Source organism: Oncorhynchus gorbuscha, linkage group LG08 (assembly GCF_021184085.1).
Source record: "Oncorhynchus gorbuscha isolate QuinsamMale2020 ecotype Even-year linkage group LG08, OgorEven_v1.0, whole genome shotgun sequence".
Lineage (NCBI taxonomy): Eukaryota > Metazoa > Chordata > Actinopteri > Salmoniformes > Salmonidae > Oncorhynchus > Oncorhynchus gorbuscha.
The window spans coordinates 32,880,305-32,893,254 of record NC_060180.1 but is presented as its reverse complement, the minus strand read 5'-3'; the positions used below and the strand labels follow the sequence as shown (position 1 = coordinate 32,893,254).

General features: G+C 45.1%; 1 protein-coding gene across 1 annotated transcript in view; it reads right to left on the bottom strand.

Moving 5' to 3' along the window:
* LOC124041504 (cadherin-23-like) overlaps nt 1-12,950 on the bottom strand; it is a 640,482-nt gene that overhangs the window by 152,431 nt on the left and 475,101 nt on the right. The window contains 8 exon segments of the mRNA XM_046359178.1: nt 3,748-3,897; nt 4,117-4,119; nt 4,792-4,893; nt 5,171-5,559; nt 6,652-6,787; nt 8,226-8,374; nt 8,840-8,900; nt 12,455-12,603. Coding sequence (XP_046215134.1) covers nt 3,748-3,897; nt 4,117-4,119; nt 4,792-4,893; nt 5,171-5,559; nt 6,652-6,787; nt 8,226-8,374; nt 8,840-8,900; nt 12,455-12,603 — 1,139 coding nt within the window.

Below are 12,950 nucleotides of genomic sequence, written 5' to 3'. Positions count from 1 at the left end.
TTAAATATTCTGTGGTGGAGGGTTAACACACTGTTAGTTTAGCGGTACCCACTGTTTTTCTTCTTAGTTTTTTTTTTCTTAGTTAGGAGTACAGAGTTTTTGTTTACTGGGGTTTGAACGGTGCATGATGGCTTCACAGCCTAGCGCGGTCATGCTATGGAATGTGGTGCAGATGAGGATGGGTCTAGTCATGTCATGGATGGTGGTGTAGATGAGGCTGGGCCTTGTCAGGTTATGCTAATGGGTGAGGAGAGTGTAGTGGGGAGAGGGAAGAGACTATGGGCGGTGGAAGAGGGTGTCAAGCGTGAGAGGAAAAAGGGGGAGAATAAAGGAGGTGGGAGGGGAGAGGTTGGTGTGGTCAAAGGCCCTAAGGAACCTTCATCTGGTGCTGGGGGGAGGCTCTGACTAGAAAGAAAGGGCAGGTGATCAGGATGGGAGATGGAGATGAGAAGGAGGAGGAAGGTGAGTCTGAGGACGATGAGGCTTTCTTTTCAGACTCCACCTCAATAGGTCCAGAGCTGACAGCCAGTCAGGTCAAAGTACAAGGTGAGGAAACAGTCAAAGTTCCTGAATGAGACTAAACGGAAAAAGGTTCACCTTTAAGATTTTTTTTGTGGTCTGGGAAAGTTTATGAGATCAGTACAACACGCTATGAAACATGAGGGGCATGGTGTCCTCTCACCCAGGAAACGTTTTAGGTTGAGAAAGTGGGTCACAACCGTACGCTTTTTAGATTAATATATTTTTTCTGGCATGGGTCTTTTTGAGCTTTGCTATTGGTCTGTTTCTTTGCTGGCTGTTCTCTCACTTCTTATGTCGACTCTTCGGGTAGGCTCGCTTAAAATAAATGGCACTAGAGATGAGGGAAAGAGGAGGAAAGGACTCTGTTGTGTGAATTATGTAAAACCAAAAAAAGTACAGGTATTGTTTCTGCAAGAGACGCATAGTGATGTGGTGAATGAAGTCGATTGGGGGCTCTGGTGGAAAGGGTCAAGTGTGCTGAGCAATAGAACATATATTAGTGCAGGGGTGGCAGTCCTTTTTGCACCGGGTTTGGCCATAGAAATTTGCTCCTCAAAGGAGGTGTGTATGAGTAGACTGCTTGTAGTAAAAACAGCAATTAACAACGGTGGTTTTGTCCTTATAAATGTGTATGGAACTAACACAGGGAGAGAGATGGCGCGTCTGTTTTGGTGTCTTAGACAGGAACTCTCAAAGGTAGCGCCTGAGGAGACGCTGGTGGTCGGCGGGGACTGGAACTGTATGATGGATTTTACGAAATCTAGAAATGGGGAGGAGCCTCATTCAGGCTCAGAGGGAGTGTTAAGGGACATCATTAAGCAGTTTGACCTAGTGGATGTTTGGAGAACTTGACATCCCAACACAAGACAGTATACATGGGTGAAGGTCTTTGGGGCTAGGGTGAGTGCAGCGCAACTCGATCAGTTTTACATCAGATCAATAGGCTGTTGGGCACTACCATTCTCCCGGTGGGTTTTTCGGATCACCACATAACCATAGCTTGGCTATCTATCTCACCAGGGCTATTGGCAGGCATCCTAAGTTAAATGTAAAGCTCTTGTCACACCCTGGTCTTAGTATTTTGTGTTTATTTGGTCAGGCCACCAGGGTGTGACATGGGTTTTTTATGTGGTGTGTTTTGTCTTGGGATTTTTTCGTACATATTGGGATTGTGGCTTAGTGGGGTTTTCTAGGTAAGTCTATGGTTGCCTGAAGTGGTTCTCAATGAGAGGCAGGTGTTTATCGTTGTCTCTGATTGGGAACCATATTTAGGCAGCCATATTCTTTGAGTGTTTCGTGGGTGATTGTTCCTGTCTCTGTTTGTGCACCAGTATAGGCTGTTAGGTTTTCTCGTTACGTTTATTGTTTTTGTACTGTTCGTGTTTCATCTTTATTAAACATGAAGAGAAACCACGCTGCATTTTGGTCCGACTCTCCTTCACCACAAGAAAACCGTAACAGACTCACCCACCACAACAGGACCAAGCGGCGTGGTGACAAGCAGCGGCAGCAGGAGCAGCGAAAGGAGGAATGGACACGGGAAGACGTTTTGGATGGCAAGGGTTGTTACACTTGGGAGGAGATACTGGCTGGAAAAGATCGCCTCCCATGGGAACAGGTGGAGGCACTTAGGAGAGCAGAGGCAGCCGGAGAGAGGAGCCGGCGATACGAGGGAACACGGTTGGCAAGGAAGCCCGGTAGTCAGCCCCAAACATTTATTGGGGGGAGGCTCACAGGGAGTATGGCGACGCCAGGTAGGAGACCTACGCCAACTTCCTGTGCTAGAGAGACCGGGCAGGCACCGTGTTATGCTGTGGTGTGCACGGTGTCTCCAGTGCGGGTGCATAGCCCGGTGCGGTACATACCAGCTCCTCGTATCGGTCGAGCTAGAGTAAGGTTGGGCAGGCTCGGTGCTCAAGAGCTCCAGTGCGCCTGCACGGTCCGGTCTATCCAGTACCACCTTCGCGCACCAGCCCTCCAGTGGCAGCTCTACGCACCAGGCTTCCTGTGCGTGTCCTCAGCCCAGTACCACCAGTGCCAGCACTCTGGCACAGAGGGATGAAATGGACATTCCCCTATTGTCCCATGTACTGGCAGAGGCCGCAACCCAGATATCCCCCAGCCGTGCATCGGGGTCGATGGAATCCCAGTGGACTTCTTTTGCGTGTTGCGTGAGTGTGTTGGGGTAGGAGAGTTGCCGATGAGCTGCCGACCTGCGGCTGTGGGGGGAGGAGGGGTGGGAAAACCCCGGAAGTCCTGGCACAACAAACAGGACTAACATATCTTAGGCTGCTGGAGAGATTCCTGGGGGAGGTCAAGGAGGCACTGACTGCACCGGTAAGGGGGTGTTTGATAGGCCAAATGGGGAGGGTCCACCAATGTTTCCACCACAGCAGGTGACGGTAGAGTCTGGGGACTGGCAAAGGTGTATGGAGGACTCGTTGCACTTTAACACTCTGAGCCTGGGGAAGTTTGGGGAGGTGGGAGGTAAAGTCATCTACAACCTCTGCATTAAGTTGAGGAACATTTGGAGCCTGTCAGGAGTGAAGGCGGTGGTAGGGGGTATGGTAGGAGGTATGGTTGGTTTTAGATGGAGGAGGCTCTACAAACTCCCTTTAAGAAATAGGTCAGGGGACCTCCAGTGGAGGATTCTACATGGAGCCCTGGCCACTAATAGCTGGTTGGCACGGGTCGATCCGGGAGTTAGACAGGGGAGTCCTTTCTGTGTCATGAGTGAAACTGTGTATTATGTGTTTTCTGTGTGCGCCAGGTTAATGCCATTAATGTCTCTTTTGGAATGTCTGTGTAAGAGGTTGGGGGTGGAGTTTACTGTTGGTATGTTTATAATGGGGTACAGGTATTCGAATAAGGAAAAGGCCAATATGTGTTGTTGAATTTTCTGTTTGCTCAGGCAAAGTTGCCTATTTGGCTAAGGAGGAACAGGATCACAGGTGGGGGGATAACATACCCTTTACTATGATTTAATGGGATCTCTGTGCGCCTTACGGTGGAATTTGAGTTCTATAAAATTGTCAAAAGTATGGCGATGTTTAAGGAGATACGGTGTGTCGGGGAGGCCGTCTATATAACTGGGGAAGATGGGTTAGATGTGGAAGTGGTGAGGTTTTGGTTATCATGATGTGTGATGTTGTTTTGTATCATGGGGTAGAGGGCAAGGTGAGTATGCAGAACAAAAAGTCAAAAGTCTCTCTCTCTCTCTCTAACCAGTGCATTATTCCCAGCATCTTTGTCGCGCCCCAGCACCACAGCCACTCTCTTCCCGATGGCCATGTTCTCTGGAATCTCCACCGACGAATCAGATGTGATATCAAACTCGGGACTATTGTCATTCTCATCCAGTATGGTGATTGACACCTGCCACATGCATAGACACAACAAATAAGAGATTGCCATTGACAAGGAGGATGGAATGCTACATACATTTTGATTTTAATATGATTAACACGGTATGCTGTTTAAAAATAATTAAAGTACATTTGTGACACATACATACACACACGCACAAACTTAATTAAGCTTTTCATTAAAACTTTAAGGCAGTTCTCCAGACTGAAGACGGAAAGCAACACATACCTTCTGCAATTTCCCCATGAGATAGCAGTAACGAGGTGAAAACAAAGATTGTCATTAACTGACATTTTCTACAAATTGTTACATGGTTCATTATTGAAAACAGGTCAGACCTGACAACGGGCAGAGATGGGCAAAGCTACTTGTTAAAATGACAAAATACTCTAAAGACCAATGTATCAAAATGCAATTCAAAATATTTCTGCAAAGTGTTGTATCTAATCACAATATAATTATTTTTGGTCATTTATTATGTTCCTTTTTTTTGTTAATTCTTGTTTATTTAAATATTAGTAAATAGTCATATTTATTTTCTATTTTCTTAAAACTACATTGTAAGCATTTCACAGTGAACAACAGTGTTGTTTTCGGCACATGACAAATAGAATTGGATTTGATTTGAAAATTGTGAACCGCTTAAGAAAATGGAATGGAAAAGTACAGTATTTTAATATACTTTTTTTAATGACATGTCTCAAAATTATCTTGTTACAAAACACATTGGATTGTAGTTCAGGCCAGTGAAATACAAAAATAAAAAAATACTTAAGTAATTCAAATACCTATTTCAAATACATATAACAGAAATACTGCCCATCTCTAACAACAGGGAATAAAAATGTATAATAAAAATAAAGAAAAAAATGAAAGATTAAAAGAAATAAGTGACTGCCATACCACAGTGGAGTCTTTTTTTGGTCCCCCATCGTCAGCCACTACAGTCAGGGTGTAGAGATCCCCCTTCTCTCTGTCCAGCAGCCCTGTGACTGTGATACGACCCTGCGGATGGACAGATAGATGGAAAAAGAGAGGGAGAGAAGGAGTAAAACACATGAACAAACAACCTGCTTTATCCTAGTTTGAAATATACAGTATAATCCTATTTTGAGCAGAGTACAGTATCCAGCAGGGATGGGGATCAATTCAATTTCAATTCAGGAACAATTATTTTCAATGGAAAATTGTAATCGGATTTGTAGTTATTTCCTGAATTTAAATGGACTAAGAGTGAAATATGCTAATATGGTGTTACACCCTATCCTGTCCACCGACTCACCGTGATACTGTCAATCTTGAAAAGCGTGAGTGCGGCTGGCGATGTGTCTGGGTCAAAGCGATACGACAGCTGGTTGAGGTTGTCTGCCGACTGCGCCTGTACCTGCACCACCTCTGTTCCCGTGGCGATGTTCTCGAGGAGTGACACCTCGTAGCCCGCCGAGAAGAATGCCACTGCCTCGTCCAGCTCATTAAGTAAAGTCACGTAGACCGTGCAGAAGCCACGGTGGAACGGCGGTGCCTGGTTAGTAGCCGACACGTTCATCAGGTAGCTGGTCTTGGTCTCGTAGTCTAGGTAGTCTACAGTGGTCACCAGGCCCGTGCTCACGTCCACATCAAACTTATGGTCGGACCCGGAGACGAGGGCATAGGCCACCGCCCCGCCATCACCTGGATGGAGGGGTGGGAAGACAGGGAGGAGGTGAGGGAGTTGCAGGGCAAGGTGTAAAGGGAAGGAGGTTTGGAGAAGGGATGCAAAACAAGTGAGAGAAGTAAACAAACAAACAAAAAAAATCTTTAAGGCCCAATGCAGATGTTTTTATCTCAATATGAAATCATTTCTGGGTAACAATTAAGTACATTACTGTGATTGTTTTCAATTAAAATGCTCAAAAAGTAACCAAAATGGCTTCTTAGCAAGAGCAATTCCTCAAGCAAGACTTTTGCTAGGGCTGTCTGGGAGTGGTCCGAGTGGAGAGGGCAAAACTGAAAACTAGCTGTTGTTGGCAGAGGTTTGGAATTCTAACTACTACTGATGTCACCAGGCAGGCCAAACTCCATCTCACCCAGGCTAAAATTTCAGGAGGTCTTTTCAAACAACACTAAAACGGAGTACGTAGCCATGCATTGTTGCTACACACACCTATCTAAAATGTCCAACCACAATATAACCAAAAATCTATATTCTGCTCTAACAAAGAGACATTTCCAACTTTCCATGACATGTGGGCAGGATATGACATAATTATGTCCTCAGAGGTGATGAAGACCATAGTTGTAGTGTTTGGTGACTGTCAACATCACAGCAACAGTTCTCCCACACAGTGTTTGTGCAACACATTACAGGACGGGAAGTGAATAGAGGAAGCCCACACAGAATAGCAGAAGTAGAGGGTTAAAGGCCACTCAGATTAATGATGCTCAGCTAAATGCCAGTTTCAGACAGAACAATACAACTCAGCATAAAAGCTGTATGAGAGTCATATATCACCAATGGTAACTATGGAGGCGGGGAGAGCCTTCTAACACCCCACTTCATTGGCTTACTGAGGGACACCTCAGTACCCATAATGCTCTGTACAGCATATTCCGTTTTATTTTAGTAAAGATGTTCTGAAGCTGACATAATGTTGTCCTGTCTCTTTATCAATCAATACTACTATGTATATGTATGTACATTACACTGTATTTATTATCAATAATACCAGCTTGTACAGAGGGCTATGGGTACTGTAGTACATTATGTTACACCGCAACACCCACCGGTGTCGGGGTCTGTGGCTCGGACTACGATGACAGAGGTGCCAATGCCAGCGGTCTCCCTTAGGCCCAGGCGGTTGTACTGCTGTTGGGTGAACACTGGTGGCTCGTCGTTGGCGTCTTCCACATACACTATCACCTGTAGGGGGAAGACAGAGGGACTGAGAGTCAATGAAGTATAACTGGACAACTACTCACAAGTTTACAGGTGCCCTTTTGTGTTATACCCCAACAGCTCTCTCCCTTTTGCCCCATACTCTACTCCAGCCCTATACTCTAATATGTCCTGTCCCACACCCTCTCATCTCCCAATACACAACCCTCTCTCTCCTTTGTTATTTTCTGAATCCTGCCACATATCCTCCCCCTTTTCCTCCCTCATGTATGACCCCAACAGTCTCCTCTTCTATGTTCTGCCATATTGCCTCGTCCCCCCTCCTTCCCCATCCCCTCTTCCTCCCCTATCTCCTGCATCACCCGTACAAAGCTTCTCATCCTGCCCCGGTCCCTATTTGTGGGCCTCCACCTCTAGCCCTGTCCCCTCCCCATCCCCTTTCTCACCCGTATGGAGCTCCTCACCTCCAGCCTTGTCTCCTCCCTTCCCCTCCTCTGTCCTCTACCCAGTCTCCCACTACCCTCCCATGTATCCTCCTTCCATCCTCACTAGTACGGAGCTCTTCACCTGCCCTGTCTCCTCCCTTCCCCTCCTCTGTCCTCTACCCAGTCTCCCACTACCCTCCCCTGTATTCTCCTTCCATCCTCACTCGTATGGAGCTCCTCACCTGCCCTGTCTCCTCCCTTCCCCTCCTCTGTCCTCTACCCAGTCTCCCACTACCCTCCCCTGTATTCTCCTTCCATCCTCACTCGTATGGAGCTCCTCACCTGCCCTGTCTCCTCCCTTCCCCTCCTCTGTCCTCTACCCAGTCTCCCACTACCCTCCCCTGTATTCTCCTTCCATCCTCACTCGTATGGAGCTCCTCACCTGCCTTGACCCCTCCCTTCCCCTCCTTTGTTCTCTACCCAGTCTCCCACTACCCTCCCCTGTATTCTCCTTCCATTCTCACTCGTACGGAGCTCATTATCCTGCCCTGGTCACTGTTGTAGGCCTCCACCTCCAGCCCTGTCCTGTCTCCCGACCCTGTCTGTCACGTCCTGACCTTAGTTCCTTTTTTATGTCTCGGTTTTAGTTTGGTCAGGGTGTGAGTTGGGGTGGGCATTCAATGTTTTTGTTCTATGTTTTGTATTTCTGCTTTTGGCCTGTTATGGGTCCCAATCAGAGGCAGCTGTCAATCGTTGTCTCTGATTGAGAACCATACTTAGGCAGCCTGGTTTCACCCTTGAGTGGTGGGTAGGTGTTTTCTTTTTAGTGTATGTCACCTTACAGAACTGTTTAGTTTCTTCCATTCGCTTTGTTATTTTGTTTTGTGTGTTCAGTCTAATAAATTAACATGGACACTTACCACGCTGCATATTGGTCCGATCCTTCCTACTCCTCCTCAGACGATGAAGAGATTCGTTACACTGTCTCCCCTCCTACCCTGTCCCTCTCTCGCTCTTTTCCCTCCTACTCTACTTACCCGTACGGAGCTCCTCATCCTGCCTTGGTCTCTGTTGTAGGCCTCTACCTCTAGCACATGGGAGCTGCTGCTCTCTCTGTCCAGAGCCCTCTGGCCCCGCGTCACGAGCCCCGAGAGCTCATTGATGCTAAACAGACTTTTACTGTTTCCTACACATGCAGACAGAGAGAGAGAGATATAGGGAGACACACACATAGAGGGGGGGGGTGGCGGAGAAAGAGGCAGAAAGAGGGGGATGGGGTGGGGGGCAGAAACGGGAGGAGAGGGGTAGGGGAGACAGATAGAGAGGGAGTGTGTGTGAGAGAGAAATGGGAAGAGAGATGTTAGCTGCGGGTTAAGAGTGATCGCGTGCAGGATGGTCATGAGGGTATTGGTATAGATTCAAATATGAATACTAGAATATTGCCAACAGTAATTTGATACTACATTTTGTAAATGTATCATTGAGCTTTCAAATGGCTAATACAGTATAACTTCAAATAAATCGTTATGATTATGCATGCTGGATATGATTAGCGTGCAGGGTTGTTGTTAACAGTCTTTTGTGTGTACTTGTTTTTGTGCGAGCAAGTGTGAAACGTATCTCAACCTGGCGATTGGGAAGTTGTACTCACCAGAGAGGATCTTGTACAAAACCCTGCCGTTCTCCCCCTGGTCTGCATCTGTGGCCTGCACCTGCACACACAAACACAGAATAAAACTTAACGCATATTTATAGCACAGCCATATGCAGCCATTATACTCATTTACAACCACAGCGACTTGAAACCACATGAATAGGCCTACATAGCTACAAAAACATTTACACACTCGCACACAAACACATGCATGCCCACAGACACACACGCTGACATTCAAATGTACCTACAGTGAGGGGGAAAAAGATCTGATCCTCTGCTGATTTTGTACGTTTGCCCACTGACAAAGACCTGATCAGTCTATAATTTTAATGGTAGGTTTATTTGAACAGTGAGATACAGAATAACAACAACAAAATCCAGAAAAACACATGTCAAATATGTTATAAATTGATTAGCATTGTAATGAGGGAAATAAGTATTTGACCCCCTCTCAACCAGAAAGATTTCTAGCTCCCAGGTGTCGTTTATACAGGTAAAGAGCTGAGATTAGGAGCACACTCTTAAAGGGAGTGCTCCTAATCTCAGTTTGTTACCTGTATAAAAGACATCTGTCCACAGAAGCAATCAATCAGATTCCAAACTCTCCACCATGGCCAAGACCAAAGAGCTCTCCAAGGATGTCAGGGACAAGATTGTAGAGAAGAGAGGGGCCCTGTTTCAGTCTCATTAGCTTTACAAAGAGATGTGGAGAGGAGAAGAGAAAGAGGAGGAGAGGGGTAAACAGGAGAAAAGAGAGTGGGGGGTCAGAATGTTGAGTGATGAATAGGATATTACACAGTGGAATGCAACACTTTGGCTATAAAAGTCATGCAGAACATCCCAGTCCGTGTTAGCTAAGCTTAGATGTTGTGATTGTAAGTATTTGCAGTGTTAGTGCTCGTATACGGGGTTGGAAATTGAGCCCATTGTTTTAGGCTCTCCCAGCTCTCTGTCCCCTCTTTCTTCCCTGTGCGTTCCCTAACACTCTCTCAAAGAAGCAGAGTAAGGGAGAAAAGTTGATACTGGAAGTGACTGAAGAAGTTAGAAAATATTCTAGTGTGTGTGTATATAAAATGTGTAAATGTGTTTATGAACTATATGTTTGTTTGCTGATGTGGTTACATGTGTTGGTTTGTTTATATGTGTTATGCCCGTGTGTGTGTGTGTGTGTGTGTGTGTGTGTGTGTGTGTGTGTGTGTGTGTGTGTGTGTGTGTGTGTGTGTGTGTGTGTGTGTGTGTGTGTGTACATCTAAGTATGGAGTCACAGTCAATGTAAGAGAGAGAGTGGATGTTGGACAGTGGAAGATGTCTGAACTCTCTGGAGTTTGTGGTTTGTTTGTGCGTGTTTGTCCTTTGTGGTGCTCACATCAGTTAGCCTACAGATGAAGAGAATAGAGAATTGTATAGGGAATTGGATAGTAATGGGTGGATGAAACACATGGAGAGACCACACAAAAAGAGAAAAAACGGCATAAAACTGTGATACTATTTACTGATTGTTAACTAATCTTGAGGAAATTAACTGAACTGGATTATTTACGTATTGATTTGAGACCCACAGAGAGAGGATTTGTTGCAGTGTAGGGAGAATGGTGAGATCTTTCTTCCTGAGTATGAGTATTACATTTGCTTTAGACTCTAACAGTACAAGAAGCAGAAAAGAGCAAAACTGGAGAGATGGAGGTAGAATAGTGTGAAAACTTGGTAGAGTAGTGTGTTACAGGTGGCAAGTGTGTGTGGGTATGTCTATACTGTAAGAGAGCTTCGATTCAATATCTTGTGTGTGTGTGTGTGTGTTTGTGTGTGTGAGTGTGAAGGCAAAGACTAACAAGACGCTGGATGCTCCAGTGACCTTTCCACACAGCTTCACTGTCATTTTGTCTTAAGAATAATTTAACGTCCCAATGTGTTTCCCCTTAAACTGATAAGGCATGCTTTGTCCTCATCGAATTAAAGACTACGTGTGTGTGTGTGTGTATATATAGAAATTCACCACCCCTTTCAAAATGTTAAACTTTTGTTGCCTTTCAGCCGGAAATGAAAACACAAAAATCAGACTTTTTCCCGGCTTTATTTACACACACAAAAAGAACTCTGAACATTCATTACAATTAAAACAGTAAAATAACCTATTTGGACAAGTGAACACCCCCTGAGTTAAGAACCTTTTTCTTAAATTACAGTCATTCTACTAACCTTGCACACCTAGACTGTGCAATATTTGCTCATTCTTCCTTGCAGAAGTGTGCAAGCTCAGTCAAATTGCATGGTGACTGCTCAAGGACTGGGCTCTGACTAAACCACTCAAGAACTTTCACCTTCTTGTACTTCAGCCACTGTACGGTTGCTTTGGCGGTGTGCTTTGGGTCATTGTCATTTTGAAACATGAACCATCTTCCCATTTTCAACTTCATGGCAGAGGGCTGCTGTTTCTCCTCAAAAATGTGTTGGTATTTTGCACTGTCAAGTTTCCCTTCTATCCTGACAAGTGCTCCTGTCCCTGCTGAAGAGAAACACCCCCACAACAGGATTCTGCCACCGCCATGCTTCTTTACTGTAGGCATGGGGTTCTTTGGGTGGAAAGATGTATCGTTTTACGTTCAGACCAAAAAGTTCAATTTTGGTCTCTTCTAACCACAGCACATTTTGCCACATGGCCTCGAAATCTACAAGGTACTTTTTGGCAAAGCTCAAACAAGACCCAATGTGGCTTTTTTTGAAGAGTGTTTTTTTTTTCTTGCCACCTTCCCATAGAGGCCAGATTTGTGGAGCGCTTGTGATATTGTGGTCACATGCACTAGTCTTTACCATAAAGGCCTGAAGCTTCTTCAAAGTCACCATTGGCTTCTTGGTAGCCTCTCTGATCAGTCTCCTCCTTGCCCGGTCATCTAGTTTGGAGGGACGGCCTGATCTATGCAGGGTCTGGGTGGTTCCATACGCCTTCCACTTCTTAATACTGGTCTTAACTGTGCTCTGAGTGATAGACAAAGCCTTTGAAATAGTTTTATATCCATCCCCTGACCTGTGCATTTCCACAACTTTTGATCCACCCGTAGTGGATTCTTTGCTTTGAATTGCACTACTAAGCATTGTCCTCCATGAATAGCTGCTTTTATTCTGAACTAATCAAAGCCACTACAATTGATTACAGATGAAAGCCAATTAGCTTGATTTGTGATCTGGAAGGTGGTTAGTTTTTTCTCAGCAAGTTTGCAATTGCAATTCCAAGGGGGGGGGGGTTTCACTTATCCAAATAGGGTATTTTACTGTGTTACTTTACTGTGTTACTTGTTACTGGTTTTTTTCCACTTGAATATTATGGGTTAGTGTGTGTGTAAATAAAGTCACATTTTATGTGTTTTCATTTCAGGCTGTAAAGCAACAAAAGGTGAACATTTTGTAAGGGGGTGGTGACTTTCTATACACCCTCCATGTGTGTACCTGTGTGTGTGTGTGTGTGTGTGTGTGTGTGTGTGTGTGTGTGTGTGTGTGTGTGTGTGTGTGTGTGTGTGTGTGTGTGTGTGTGTGTGTGTGTGTGTGTGTGTGTGTGTGTGTGTGTGTGTGTGTGTGTGTGTGTGTGTGTGTGTGTTTTTCAGCCTGCCTGGGTACCTGCAGGATGCTGGTTCCTATGGGGACATTCTCTAGTATGCTGGTCTCGTAGCTGTTCTGGAGGAAGATGGGTCTGTTGTCGTTCACATCCAGTACTTTTACAAACACTGTGGCTGTGCCTGTCCTCCTGCTGCCTGATGGACCATTGTCTGAGGGACACACACATTCACACATTACATCACTGTGTGTATGTGTCTGTCAGTTTCTGAGAAACTGGGCCATTGAAGATATTTTTATGTTTTTGTTTGTTTTTTTTATGACACAACTACATTTTTATTACTTTTCAATAATTTCACAACTTACACTCAGTGCATTCATTGGTTGCATTTCAACTAAAGTAAGTCAAGATCTTTGCAAATAAAACCAAATCTTTGCAAATAAAACCAACTAATCATCTAATCATTAAAATCATCCATTAGAAACCAATCCCTTTAATCCCTCCTGAGGTAATGACATGTGTACTCTCCTCTTCTCTCAATCCCTCTTATTCTCTCCC